Source organism: Anarhichas minor, unplaced genomic scaffold (genome assembly GCF_050575085.1).
Source record: "Anarhichas minor isolate MPS153535 unplaced genomic scaffold, ASM5057508v1 ptg000023l, whole genome shotgun sequence".
NCBI classification, from domain to species: Eukaryota; Metazoa; Chordata; class Actinopteri; order Perciformes; family Anarhichadidae; genus Anarhichas; species Anarhichas minor.
Genome location: NW_027466469.1, coordinates 2434881 through 2448649, shown reverse-complemented (window position 1 = coordinate 2448649; position 13769 = coordinate 2434881). Strand labels below are relative to the sequence as shown.

Genomic DNA, 13769 nt, shown 5'->3' with positions numbered 1-13769 from the left:
TGATTGTGAGAATTTGCTGCTTTTCTGTTGTAGTCACTGTCGTTGGGTTTTTGAATGTTCGGACAGCATAGGCGATTTGAGGAAGTCAAATCAGGAAATTGTGACAGGCATTGTTCACAATTTTCACACATTTCAAAGACCAAATGATTAATCCATTAATTTTGAAAATAAGCAGATAATGGAACCTGAAAATAGTAACATACATAGACTGTATATAAGAAGGTTGCATTCTTAATGGGACACCATTAGTGGTGAAATAGTCCGAATTTAAACTACACATAATGATGCAACTAGAAAGCTAAAGTATATTTCTAATGTTTTCTGTCTATATTTTATTATTGTGTATCCACTACTGTTCTGAAAAAGAAAATGTGTTTGTCTTCATTTTAACTTTGTTAGACAACTACAGCTCTCATGAGTCTTTGCCACAGACTACCTCTGAAAACCTCATCAGGGCTGTAGTTTCTGAATGCTTATACGTTCATAACTGATTTATCTCGGTTGACTTAACGATGTGCTCAGATTGTGTTGCACTGTACGGTAGACGATATCAATGTAACTCAAAATAACGACAAACAATTAAAGTATAATGTTGAGCTTTTAGAAACAATAACGAAAGAAATAAAATAAAATAAACGGTTTGCTAGCTAGCATCTTTTCCGTTAGCCTCGGTCGGCTACACAACGGCAGCGACGAGACAGTCAAGAATTGATTTTAAAAGGTAAGTGTCGGCGGCCATGACAGTGGGGATCCTTCGACGTGCTCTGTGACGCTGCGACGTAACCAACGGTCCTAATGGGGCGGGGCTCGTAAACAGTGAAATCTAAATAAAGGATCGTGCAGAAATTTACTCCAAAGTAGCTCACTTTTTCTCCACTAGTAAGAGGTAAGTTTGATCCGTGTTATGTTGAGTCACACTCTAAATGTGAAGTTGCACGGATGCGATGCTGGAAATGATGCGTAGGCTGTTGGCTGTAACTCAATGCAACTGAAATTAATTTTCTGCCTTGTGCGACGCCATTACTGTGTATAAACCAACGGACAAAATGGCGAAATTGCCGAAAGAATTCTGGCAACTCATTTTCTGGCTCATGTGCAAATTTTCGAAATCCACTGGCAGAGACTGGCGGTTAAGCCAAAGAGCATTGCACCGTATTGAAGGTGGTTGCTTTTGGCGAATCACAAGTGCAGCACCCTTTCTCCCGTTTCCATGAGAATGGGGCCCAAATGAATGAAGTGGGTTTTACGATGTCGCCATGTTTAACCACGCACGTACACAGGAATGGGCACCAAACCAGTGTTGTGTGCTAACGTACTTTTTGTCTTGTTCGCGTGCGTGTTTAATTTTCCTCATCCAGGTTAATCTCGTGTAATGCCGATACGCCGAGTAGCAGCGACTCCGACCCCGGAGAAGGCCCCCTCCGCTGCAGCAGAGAAGGGTAAGGCTGGGGTCGTCCATCACCTGAACTGAAGGACCCGTGAGCGCGCATTCATCGGCACTCATTACAGCCCACACAGTGACTGTGGTCAGTCTGCAGAGGCATGTGTGGCCATGTTGTTTTTAGAACTGATAAAATGTCAGAATCGTATACAATATTTATGTTGCTTACGTGCAGACTTAAATCAGAATTGCATGGTCTTTGAGTAGAACATGTGGACGTGTTTGATAAGATGGCACATTCAAAAAAAGTTCATAATGCTGCATGAAACCCTTTTTAAAATAAGGGAGGGAAAAAAACATTTACGCTGTTCGTCCAACTTTTTGATTGCAAAAATCCCAACTGTCTTTAAAACATTGATATTAAGTAATGCCCCTTAAGTCAAGTCCAGGCTTAGCTACAGCAGATGTGGCCAATCAGCAGCCACAAGGTTGAATAGTGCACCACAGTGTGGAAGTAAGGCAAAACAAGGGGAATGTCATGCTGGAGAGGCAAAACAGTCCCGCACAACCAGAGCAGTAACATCAACCTTTGGGGTTTTAGGAGAAAATACGGCAACATGCACATTACATTGTCGGAGACCTTTGTTGCATGTTGTAGACTCTCTCTGTCCTGTAAACCCGACATCAGTGTCCTGACCCAACATGGGTTGCAAATGTTTATTTGTGGGCTCTAATGTTACAAACCCAACATGTGTTTATACATTTATTAACACACATGCCCGTGTTTTGCAGTGAAAAATGCTCCTGCAGTGGCTCTCTTTATAAATTGCCATGACTTTATTTCAAACGATTTCCCAAAGCAGAACAAAATAGAAAATGACAAAAGATGCTTCCACAGTGGAATGGTCAGTCAACTGCTAAATTTAAAAGAAAGAAAAAAGTGGTATTCTTAAGCATTGTTGCACATATTTCCTCCTCACAGAGGCTGAGGCGTCCTCAGAAGAGTCACCCGCCGCCGAAGAGGAGCCGGCTGCACATTCAGCCGCGCCAGCCGAGGAAGAGGAGGCCACGGCTGAGACGGAGCCCACAGAGAATGGGGAGAAAGCCGAAGAACCCGCAGAGGAGAAGGGAGAAGAAGGGACAGAGAAGCAAGAGTGAGTTCCACCAGAGAGCTAGTGTGCAACTGTGAATGCTGCGATATTTCACTTTGATAGCACTTTTATCTGTTTATATTATCCTTACCTCTGCTGGATAACAGCAGGCTGCTCCTCTCACGGTTGCAGTGTTGCATTGGACTAGCGCAGTGCCCGTTTAAAAACATGCCTGTTCAGAACGGGCCGGGGGCTTGGCCTGTGGTATTGCTGTTTGCAGCTTCCTCGAGAACCGCTCATACAAAATACTTTACACTCGACCCGGCGCTTCTTTGGGCCCTGACACAAAAAACACATCTGCCGTGACTTAGTTGAATCACACACACCCAAGTAGTGGTGCAACGGATCATAAAACTCCCGGTTCAGATCGTATCACGGATCATACTCTCGTCTCGGTCAAAAATCGGATCTACACAAAACAAAAAAGGGAGCAAATATAACTTTTACAGATCCCTGATCACATTTTCTTTTGCTGTTGACACTAATTGGTGATCATTGATGATCCATAATGGCAGATACAGATCCCGTTGTTGTTTGATTATAGCTGCTGGTCTACAAGGCTCCAGGCTTTTTTGCCACCGTCCCAAACATTATTTCAACAGCTCTGAAGTCAGTTTAAACCATCAAAAATTCTCCTTTTACTTTGACCTATAGTTTGTTTGTTTTTCTTCAAAAAATATTGTATTTTGATGGATTAAAACAAATCTTGTCATGAGTAGTTTTAATGATGTAGTAGAATCTGCTTAGTGTAAACAGGTCATAGTTCATCTCTAATAACTATTCATGTTGTTGTGAAAACATCTGCAAACAGCTGGATTTGTTCAAGTTTCTCACTAACACTACATAGATCACACGTGAACACATCATGATAACGTTATACTTTACTTTAATGTGTACTTCTACTTCAGAGGAAAACATTGTAGTACTACCATTTACCTGACAGAGAAATGCTACTGGTTAAGATTCAGAAATATAAGATGCACAAAATATAACAATTACATGAAATATGCTGCATTGTTATTCATCAAACTATCCAGCACCATATTAGAGCTCCGCCATGAACAGTTAAATAAAAATCAAGTTAATTGTACTGATATCTCTCTTTCACTCTTCACTTGAAGTAAACATTTAACGCAGTACTTTTTATTGTACTGTATTAATAGTTTGACTATTAATAGTTTAACATGTTTTGAGTGGGCCCACTTCTTCTGCCACTGGCAAACATTCCCAAAGGGAGAGAAGTAAAGCTAGACGGCGGAAACCAAATCACAGAATATGTCCTTGCTTCCAGGCGGCTGTGCGCTTGTGTCGACTCCAGGGAAAGTGAAGAAGAGTTTGGTTTTAGAGTGAACTGCAGTTAATGAGCCGCGGTCCACCCGCCGTGGACGACATGCCGGACTCTGCAGAGCCGTGAAGCCCCGCCCCCGGCTGCTGAACAGAGCGCTGCTCGCATGTCAATTCAAAGTTAATCAATATCAAACGTGTCGCGAGTCCAAATTGCACACAATTTGACAAAAGCTGTCCATTGAGTCCCCAGCAAAACACCCGGCGAGTGGGACGTGGGTCGAATGAGCGGTTCTCGAGATACGCGAAGCACACACGGGGAGACATTCCTGTCTTTTTCATTTAAATGTGACCCGTCACGGCCGCATTCATTCGATGGATGTCAGACGGATGTATCGGTCCCTTTGTTACCAGCTCAGTACACATCTGAAAAGTTCAAAGAAAGGACGGCGTTATCTATATACATGCAGAACAATGCTAAAATGAATTTTGTTGATCCACAGAAATTCAGCAAAAATATATTCTGGATTTAAAAAAAAAAATAATAATAATTTGTAGGTAACATTTCTAAAGCCTCGTAGACCTTTTTCTTCATAACAAAGTAATGAACTTTGTTATGAAAGTTTCTCAAAAACAGTATAAAGAAACAAGTGTGGGGGAAACTACCATTGAGCTGTAGTTGAGGTATTAGTGACATTTGACCTCCATCTCTTCTCACAGACTAAGCACACATTGACTTTTCTGCACGTAGTACACGAGCATAGCACTCCAGGGAGGGTCAAATTACATGGTGATCATTAAGACAGATGTTCTCAAACTTCATTTTGTCTTTCCCGTCGGTGACAAAGGGACAAATGCAAGGACTGCGCGGCTGGACAGTGTTCAACACACTGCTATGTTCTCCTACCAAGGTGAGAATGTGATATAGATAAGGGTGGTAAAAATCACAGTGAAATATCGCTTCCAACGGATCGAACCACTTCACTGAACTTGTGTCTTGCTCCTCCTCTTTGGCGGCAGGTTGAAGGATGGCTACAAGTACGTGAAAGCCAAAGCCAAGAAGGTGAAACGGACGATTCCTGCGTGGGCTAGCGTCGCTGGCAGCAAAAAGCGGCCCGTTTCCAACTTTGCAGGCACTCAATACAAAGTGGATAATATTCTCATCGAAGCTATTACGGTGTGTAGAAACCCTGTAAATCCATCAACGCAGTCGCTCACAGGGGTTGTTTGTTTTTTTACCGCTTTTTTCTTTTTTAAATCTCATTTCTTGTCGTCTTTCTTTACAGTCTTGTAATGACAAGTCTGGAGTTTCATACCAGTCCTTCATGAAATATATTCTGAACAAATACCCGGAGATGGAGCTCAACAAGAAGAAGTTTCTCCTCAAGAAAGCAATGAAGAAACATTTGGAGAAGGGAACCATCAAACAGGTACAGGATGATATTTGGGGGCAAAACATCTTCTAATTTCGTACTTGTCCCATGCAAAGATATAGATAAAGGCATCGGCTCAAATCTGGAACTTTTCATGGAGCATTAATGAGAACAAATAAGATACAAATGCAACCGATTGCTCCGTTTCTGACTCGTTTTGACACCAGAGTCCTGTGGGGATTACGGGTTTGGATGGTGTTGCTGCAGTGTAAACCTCCCAAAATCCACTAAAGAGCCAGATAGAGCTGCTAACGTTAGCATCAGCGCTTGATGGCATCAACGACCAGCGTCCTCTCGGTGGGGAAATGCTACACAGTGGCTGTGTTAGATGTGAACAGGTTCAACATAACTTCTAACTCCGCAAAATCAAGTCTTTTGAAATGCTGCTCAGTCTTGAAAGTAGCGCTTCCTTCTGTAGGCTTTACGATAGTTAGCTGGACTAATGTTTGCAGCTAACGTTAGCGCAAACGCACACCGTAAAATCCTTTACTTGGGCCTTTGCTCACAAATTTCTCGTTTTGAAAGGTTTGAAACACTCCACAAACTTTACATTTCAGAGCTCCTTGTAACCTTCAACCTTTGGTGAAATCCAAAGCTTAACAGTTTGAGAGATTGGTCTATTTCACAGATGCTCATTAATTAAAGTGTGTAGGAACACAGGAGTGTGTCGGGTCTGCTTACTCTTGTTATTGATCTGTCTCTCACACAGCTGAAGGGTAAAGGCCTTTCAGGAACCTTCGCAATTGGGAAGCAGTCCTCCTCCACTAAGGTATGTCACAGCAAAGGTCGGTACTGATGTACAATAGTTAAGTGCCGGCCTGTTTCTCAGCATGGAGCAGCAACTTCCTGGAGACTCTGCTGGTTGTGTTCATGCTTGTTTTGTACAGAATTAACAAACGTGAGTTAATTAGAGGGTTCAGAGGTGCTGAGGCCTGTTTCAAGCCTCTTTGCTAAGCTATGCTAACCAGCTGCTGGCGGTAGCTTCATATGAAATGGACAGAGATAACAGTGGTGTTGCTCTTCCTCTCATCTTAAGGCAAGAAAGCGTATTTACCAAAGTGCATTGTTTCCTCATCGATGTCCAACTATATCTAAAGGACTGAGGAACCTTAAGTAGTAGAACACAGTAGAATATATCAGAGTGCTGGACGGTGAGATCAAACATCTGTATCGCGGTATTCTTTTAAGATTCTGGCAGTTATCGATATATCTACAGGTTTATTTATTTTTTATTTGTGGCAAGACTGGGTCTTGTAAACAATTGTTATTGTGCAACATAGTCCAAAAACAAATGATTAAACTATAGTAACACTAAATACTGACCACAGGCCTGTTGTTGAAAAGTGTGCGACTGTACGTCGGTGCTGTTGGTACAATGTCAGGATGAGTTTGACTGAAGCAAAGACTCAACTTCCCCTTGAATCCAGTGTTTGAATCATTGAAATCGTCTCGACTGTCTGTAGCTTTTCACCAAATGTTTATGCGTCACATTGTGTCGTGTGCGATCGTGTTTCACCCTGTTAACAATAGTTGTCTGGGGGTTATTAACTGTTGTGTTGTAACCATGACCGAGAAGGGTACGCAGTTATGGATCCCCTCTCAATCTGCTGTAGTGCTGTTGTCCTGTGTGGCACTATGTGAAAAATGAATATCGTAGGGGAAATTCAAACCGCCCAGCACTAGTTTCATAGATCTAATCCTTCTGTTACTGGAGTAGTGTCAACAGTGTCCTTTTGTCATTTTCCAGTACGAGTCTCGGGTGTGTTTGGTTGTAATTGTCATTCATGTTACCGGATGGTGTTGCAGAAACCAGCTGTGAGGGCCGAGGCTCTGGGAGATGCTCTTCCTCTCATCATCACTCGGCTCTGTGAGCCCAAAGAGGCGTCCTACTACCTGATCAAGAAATACCTGGAGCAGCACTTCCCCAACCTAAACATCAAAACCAGGTACTGACCAACTGGAACTCTGCAGCCAACAATCTATTCTTTTTAATTCTAACAAGTCTTTGAAGTTTCAAAAGTTTTTCAGTTTTAATCTGACCAACCATCAGAAAACTCACCATATTAAACTATTGATGTTGAAGGGAATAGATGCAAGCAAGTTGTATTTGGGAGGCTGTAACCTGCAAACGTTAAATATTTACCATAATTATAGATAAATTCATAGCTGATAAAAACTGCAGTCCATTAACAGTCAATCAATTAAACAAAGTTTTTAAGAACTACAGACATCATATATGCTCAGTGAATGTTTTTAAAATGTTTAAACTTCAAAGATACACAGCTACACACTCTCCTTTAGAGGCTCAGTAACTTATAGAAATGGGTGTATAATGTGTTGTTGTTTATGATTATTGGATATGTTAATGACTTCATGACTCCGGTCTGCCCTCAGGCCAGATCTACTGAAGTCAGCCCTGGTGAGGGCAGTCGAGAAAGGACATCTGGACCAAATCACTGGGAAAGGAGCCAATGGGACTTTCCAGGTAAAGCTCTCTACGACACGGTTGAAGCGACAGATTCAGTGACGGGCTTACGGCCCGATATCCTAAAGAAAATGTTCATATCCCGACTGTCACAGCTGAAGCGTACTGGTAACCAGGTCCTGTTGAAGGGCAGCAATTTGGAGGAAGCCATCACAGCCGCCATCACAGCCATGAATGAACCTAAAACCTGCAGCACCACCATTCTGCGCAGATACCTAGTGGACGCAAACAAGGATAGAAAGGAGTACCAATTAGGTAAGACTCCCCTCTCTCTCTGACATGACTTAGCGGGACGCTGCTGACATCCGACTGTTTCCTCAAGTGATTAAAACAACGTGTTGAGTTTTCAGTTGGAAAAGAATGCAAACTTGTGCTGTTTGATCTTCATGTTAAGTATAATGGATTCCAACAGTTTTCAATCAAGGAAGTAAATAAAAGCAGCACAGTCTTCTCTGCTGTCCATCCACTGTGTTGCTATTTTGCAGACGCGCATAGTTTCACCCGCATCTGACTAAGAACCCTCACACACTCACAAGGTCACCATTCAAATTCACTTCAGTACACACACCAGTCATTGAACGCAGCACTGTTCATAACGCTGATTCTGACTGGTTTTTAGTTCAGTGGTACATTCAGTCAGTTGGTGGGTCAAACTTAAGTTTTGCACAAAACTAGGCCTATAAAAGCACCGTTTTAAAGTGAATCAGCCATTTTATTTTTGGACTAATCGCAATGCAGTAAAGTAACTGTATCTCAGCGAAGTGCTCTGAGCCACCAGGGAGGAGGTCCACTCCTAAAAGCGGCTGATTCTGTCAGAGAAATTGGTGATTCAGTATATTCAGCTGAAGACCTGTTCCTACGTGTACGGCACACAAGATTAATCATGAGCATAGGATCCTGTGGAGGTTTGCTTTGTGCTTTGGTTCTCGTGCATCCTTACGAAACCTTTTGTTTATTTGCCCTTTAAACAACATGCAAGACGAGCGAGCACTCTTAAAGCCACATGTTAAAAACACATGTTCTTATTGTCTCGATGATTCTGCAACAATCAAAGTTACAGTTCAAAGAAGTTGATGATACCACAGGATGGATGTGAAGGTGTCTGTAGATGTTTTTGACATGAAAACTATTTATTCCAACATGAAGGCAAGTTGATCACAGCTGCTGTTCCCTGCAGAGAAAGAAACTAGCTTTTACGCCCACGTTTCCAGCTTACAAGCGGCTGATGTAGGAAAAGGTCACTTTAAGGGCTTCTTTTGTCAAGTGTGCTTTCTTTTCATTTTCTAACATTTAAAACCTAAACACGCTGCTCGATGAGCTTTTGGTTACACGGTTTGTGGATCCTAAATCGTGCACTGAAAGGAGAACTCTTTTCTTCAGTGGCCAGTCTGAGGAGGACCCTGACAAAGTGTAAAGTACTCGGCTGGATGGAGCAGATCACCGGTCACGGCTTCACAGGAACCTACCAGCTCTCGTTCCCCTTCTACCCGAGGTACGCCAGCTACATTTAGCATTATTTAAGCATTTCATGCTTTCAAAGCCTACTGTATTGACTAAAGAAACTTTTAACCATGTGACAAAGTGAAATTTATATTTTCGGTTTTAAGGCCAGCTGATGAGAAGCTTCGGAGGAAATATTCGCCAAACAGAATGAAAGCCCTGATGATTTTATTTTTCTCTTTAGCCCTACCATCCTGTACCCAGACAAGTTCAACGACCTTTCTAAGAAAAACCCACCACCCAAGCGGAGGCGGACGGTTGAAACTTCTGACGAGGAAGAGGAGGAGGAGGAGGAGGAAGAGGAAGAAGAAGAGGAAGAGGAGGAGGAAGAAGAAGAGTCTGAGGATGAAGCTCCCTCTCGGAGGAGGTGGGTGAAAAACAAAATAAATCTGTACCTAGTATCCTTAACACAGGGTTGTATTGTGCAGGCAGTTTCTCCATCATTTAGAGAGACACTCTGAAAAGAGAAATGCCTGAACGCCGACTCGAAACCGCAAATCTACGTGGACTTTTTGATCCCGGTCACAGCTTCATCGGGTCCAAACGGTGCCACCGTCTATATATGTGCACCAGGAGGCTGGTGTGAATCACATCTCAGAACAATCAACAATTCAAAATAAAATACAAATTTGAGAAGTTTTACATTGAAATTGAAACATTGAAATATTTTAAATGACGGAGCACAAAAGGGGGTATTAAACCTGAACATTTTCACACACATGCATCATATTTCACACTGATGTAAATGTCTTTATGGTTTAGGCTGTGAACAATTACCAGAAGAAGCTGTATATTTTAATATTACACCATATATGTTCTGTTCAGACCTCTGAACTTTACTTGTTGGAGTGGAAGAGTTTTATTGTCGACAGCCATTTTTGAACATTTTGACCTGACAAAGATCCAACAGGGATCGAAATGCTGTCCATCTAAATGAATGTGTGGTTTGGAGTCCGTGTGCAGGCGTTACTCTTTTAATTCATGCAGCCACATGTGATGTTTATAGTCCCGCTACTTCTACTCAAGTTAAAGCTCCCTGTTCAAATTGCTTTTAGAAAATCTCAAAAGAGGCCTCCACCCAAGGCTCGCCGTCCCCCACCGGCCAAGAAGTCCCGGAGCTCTAGTCAGTCGAAAGCTAAAGGCAGGGGACGCTCCCTCGCAAAGAAGTCTCCCGCCAAGAAGTCTCCCGCCAAGAAGTCTCCTGCCAAGAAAGCGGTGTCTTCGGCCAAGCGAGGGGGAAGGAAGCCATCGGCCTCTAAGAAGGAATCCACGCCGCCTCCTAAAGCCACGCCGCCTCCTAAAGCCACGCCCGTCAAGAGAGGAGCTCCTGCGAGAAAGCCCAAAACGCCAGCTGTTAAGAAGCTGACCAAAAGGGGGGCCAAGCGACCGGTGTCCAGAGAGTCGTCCCCCGAGGAGGCCGTAGTCACAAAGGAGACGACGAGGAGCGGGTCCAAGCGGTCGAAGCCCGAGGAGTCGTCGCCCGTGGTTAAAAAGGCGGCGACCAAAGGTGGGTCCAAGCGGGCCGCGCCCGAAGAGACATCCCCCGCAAAAGCAGTCAAAAAGGGGGCAGCGAAGAGCACCAAGCGGTCCACCCGCAAGTCCAAGAGAGGGAAATACTGAGCCCAGGAGAGCCTTTCATGAACTGGGCCGCTCTGAATCTGCAGCAGTTTGCCGCATTGTTTCAATGCTCTCTCTTTTATCAGTTCCTCCCTTTTTAACAGGGCAGTAGTTTTGATTTTATTTTTTTATTTCTATTGTAGATTAACAATGTTATCCTTCCAAGTTTTACTGTACACAGAGTTTTTGGATTTCCTTTTTAATCACCATGTGTAGAAAAGCTCAGTTAGTGTTGCCGTTAAAACAGATGTGTGACCAGCTGCCAGATCGGGAAAGATGGATAGAACCAGGTAGTGACTTCCGTTTTTATATCTGTCCCACACCCACTCTTTAGTCGTTGGCGGCACACGTTCCGAATATCAAATGAAGTGAGAGATCAGTGTTTGAGGGTTCATTTTAATTTGAAATATGGGTTGAAAAGTTTAAACCGTTCCTAATATTTTATAAAATACAGAATTTACTGTTGTTGCCCTGTATCGTGGGATAAAACAATGTTATTGACTGTGCGGTACTGCATAAGAATTTGAATTTGTATCCATCCTTCTAATTATATTGTTAATTATTATTATTTACAATGATTGATATTTGTTTATTTAAAACAAAAAATGCCCTGAGAGAAGATTTGACAGGTTGAGGACTTAACAGAGGAGAAAACACTTGTTAGTGTTCATTTCAACACACATTGGGGGAAAATGTCTTTTTGATACGTGTCTAACAAAAAATATACATGAATTGGTTTTATTGCTCCACAGCTGTAACGCAGTACCAAACTGTACGAGATGTGTTAATAAGAAAGAGGATAATAGCTCATACGTACCCTGCATGCATGTATTCCTTGTGTTGTTCAGCTTTTTTTCCCAAGTCATTAATAAAATGGCTATATTTGTAAACTCTTGCTGTTTTTTATTTTTTGTTTTTTTATTTACATGGAGAATTTCAAAACACACAGCACACTTTCCAGATTCCAGAATATAAAGATGTATCAGTTATTGGTTTCCAGGTTTCTTCGTTGCACAAAACTAAACGGTTCTGTTTAAAGATGTGACGGTCAGAGCTGAGGCTAGCAGGTGTCCTGTTTAAAACACAAGGGGACATATTCTATTAAAAACATCAAGCATTTTAACATCCTGTTCAGTGGAGAGAATCATTGTTTTGTTTCATTTCTTGAAGTGTGGAGATTTACTCATTTAATTGACGCATTCCATTTTGGATATTTATTTCAAAATTGTTGAAACTACATCATATGTTTCAGTGTGGGAGAGAGGTTTATATTTATTTGTTACTATGGCATGTCCATCTCATACTACCTTTTACATTACTCAACAACCAATCACAAGTAAATATTAAACCTTTTACCCTTATGTGTGTGTGTATATATATATATACATATATATATATATATATATATCTGACAGCTATAATTACTGGTTACGTTACAGATATATATTGTACTTGAAAATGTATTTAAAGTTAACAAAATAAGAATTATTTTAGAATAAAGAATTAAAGCAGTGGTTCTTGACCTCTTTGGCTTGTGACCACGCTAAACATCAGTGAGTAGTTGAGGTCTCTGTCTCAGATCTCTATACAAGTTGTTTGCAGCTGCACCAAACACATGCTTCCGCTCCAAACTTCTCAGAGGGTTTAAATTATGTATCTAAGCATTCAATATGTAACCCCCCCCCCCCCCCCCCCCCCCAAAAAAAGTATCTAGTGACCCTTATGAGGGGGTCCCAAAGTTAGAAAACATTGGATGAAACTATTGAACAGTACAGAGTGAGTCCTATGATACTGAAATTAAGAAAGATTGAGAAAAGAAGCTTGTCTTTAAAGTATTTATTCTCTGCGCAGAGAAGGTTCAATCGTCTTATAGAATGCAATGAGGTCTGAAGGAGGAAGGAACCCAGAGTGTTTGAGGCCTTGAGCACATGGTGGGTAGCAGGAGTTCAGCACAAGGACATCTGGACAACCATTGAATGGTCCACTGGTTGCATCTCCATCCAGCCCCTTCTCTAAGCTGACATCATGCCCCTGATTAAGACACACACACACACACACACACAATATTACTCAACCTGAGAGGACCCTCGCTGACCAGGTCTGACATTCATTTCCTTGTTTAGACAAAAAGGGCCAAAACACTGAGTGGTCCAACAATAAATCAGATAAGTCACAGTGGAAATGTGCCATCACAGCTGCTCTGTAGACAGTGAATGGGAGACTGATTTTATTTACTTTTTAATGGCCAGATGAGCTTTATTCTATTGTGTCTTCAGTTCTGAAACAGCAAATGGAGCAGTTCCACACTTTATACTTTATGACATCACACATTTAAATTTCAGCACTCTAGTTTTGGGACTGTGAATTTTGAAAATATATATAATTTTATTGAACCTATTTCATTATCTATTTTATTGTATAACATTGATATTTGCTGTATTTTTTTACCGCTCTGAATTATTTTGTTTATTTCATTCATTATATTTCATAATCGTGCTTTGGCAACATGTCATGCCAATAGAGCCTCTTGAATTGAATTGACAAAAATTACAAAATGTAATATACAAAGAATCCAGGTAAATATTAGCAGCACATTCATAACACATGTAGGTAGTACAAACACATATTTACAAACAATAAATACGATTAAAGCACTATTGAATCATAAAAAGTATATAAATACATGAACAAACTCACCCAGAGGTATTAGCGAAAGAGATTTCATCATTTACTTGTTCAGCAGAGTTAAATTTGAAGAGAAAAAGTAAAAACGTATACTGAGTGATCCGTGACAGTTGTGTTTATGAGTGAAACTGTTTGGCTGATTGGTTGAATTGACTTTCCCACCGCCACTTGGCTTGTGACGTCACCGGGGTGAATTGTGCAATCAGCAGGAATTTGTGGAGCTTAAAAAAAAT

General features: G+C 41.6%; 1 protein-coding gene across 2 annotated transcripts; it reads left to right on the top strand.

Moving 5' to 3' along the window:
* The first annotated feature begins 794 nt into the window (after window positions 1-794).
* On the top strand, window positions 795-11741 carry hp1bp3 (heterochromatin protein 1, binding protein 3). 2 transcript variants are annotated; one of them, XM_076096881.1, is made up of 13 exons: window positions 795-886; window positions 1359-1439; window positions 2364-2535; window positions 4665-4727; window positions 4837-4993; window positions 5103-5246; window positions 5959-6018; window positions 7056-7195; window positions 7644-7734; window positions 7830-7989; window positions 9115-9226; window positions 9419-9601; window positions 10290-11741. In XM_076096881.1, the coding sequence occupies exons 2-13, from the start codon at window positions 1373-1375 to the stop codon at window positions 10852-10854; spliced, it is 1914 nt and encodes a 637-aa protein (XP_075952996.1). In that variant the 5' UTR covers window positions 795-886; window positions 1359-1372; the 3' UTR covers window positions 10855-11741. The 2 variants fall into 2 exon arrangements, with proteins under 2 accessions (XP_075952996.1, XP_075952997.1); XM_076096882.1 differs by lacking the exon at window positions 4665-4727.
* The last annotated feature ends 2028 nt before the right edge of the window (window positions 11742-13769 follow it).

Excerpts from the sequence above, each read along its gene's own strand:
- hp1bp3 (XM_076096881.1), top strand. The coding sequence starts at position 1,373 with ATGCCGATACGCCGAGTAGCAGCGACTCCGACCCCGGAGAAGGCCCCC. Across the intron at positions 6,019-7,055 it reads AGCAGTCCTCCTCCACTAAG|AAACCAGCTGTGAGGGCCGA; the intron begins GTATGTCACAGC and ends ATGGTGTTGCAG. Across the intron at positions 9,602-10,289 it reads GAAGCTCCCTCTCGGAGGAG|AAAATCTCAAAAGAGGCCTC; the intron begins GTGGGTGAAAAA and ends AATTGCTTTTAG.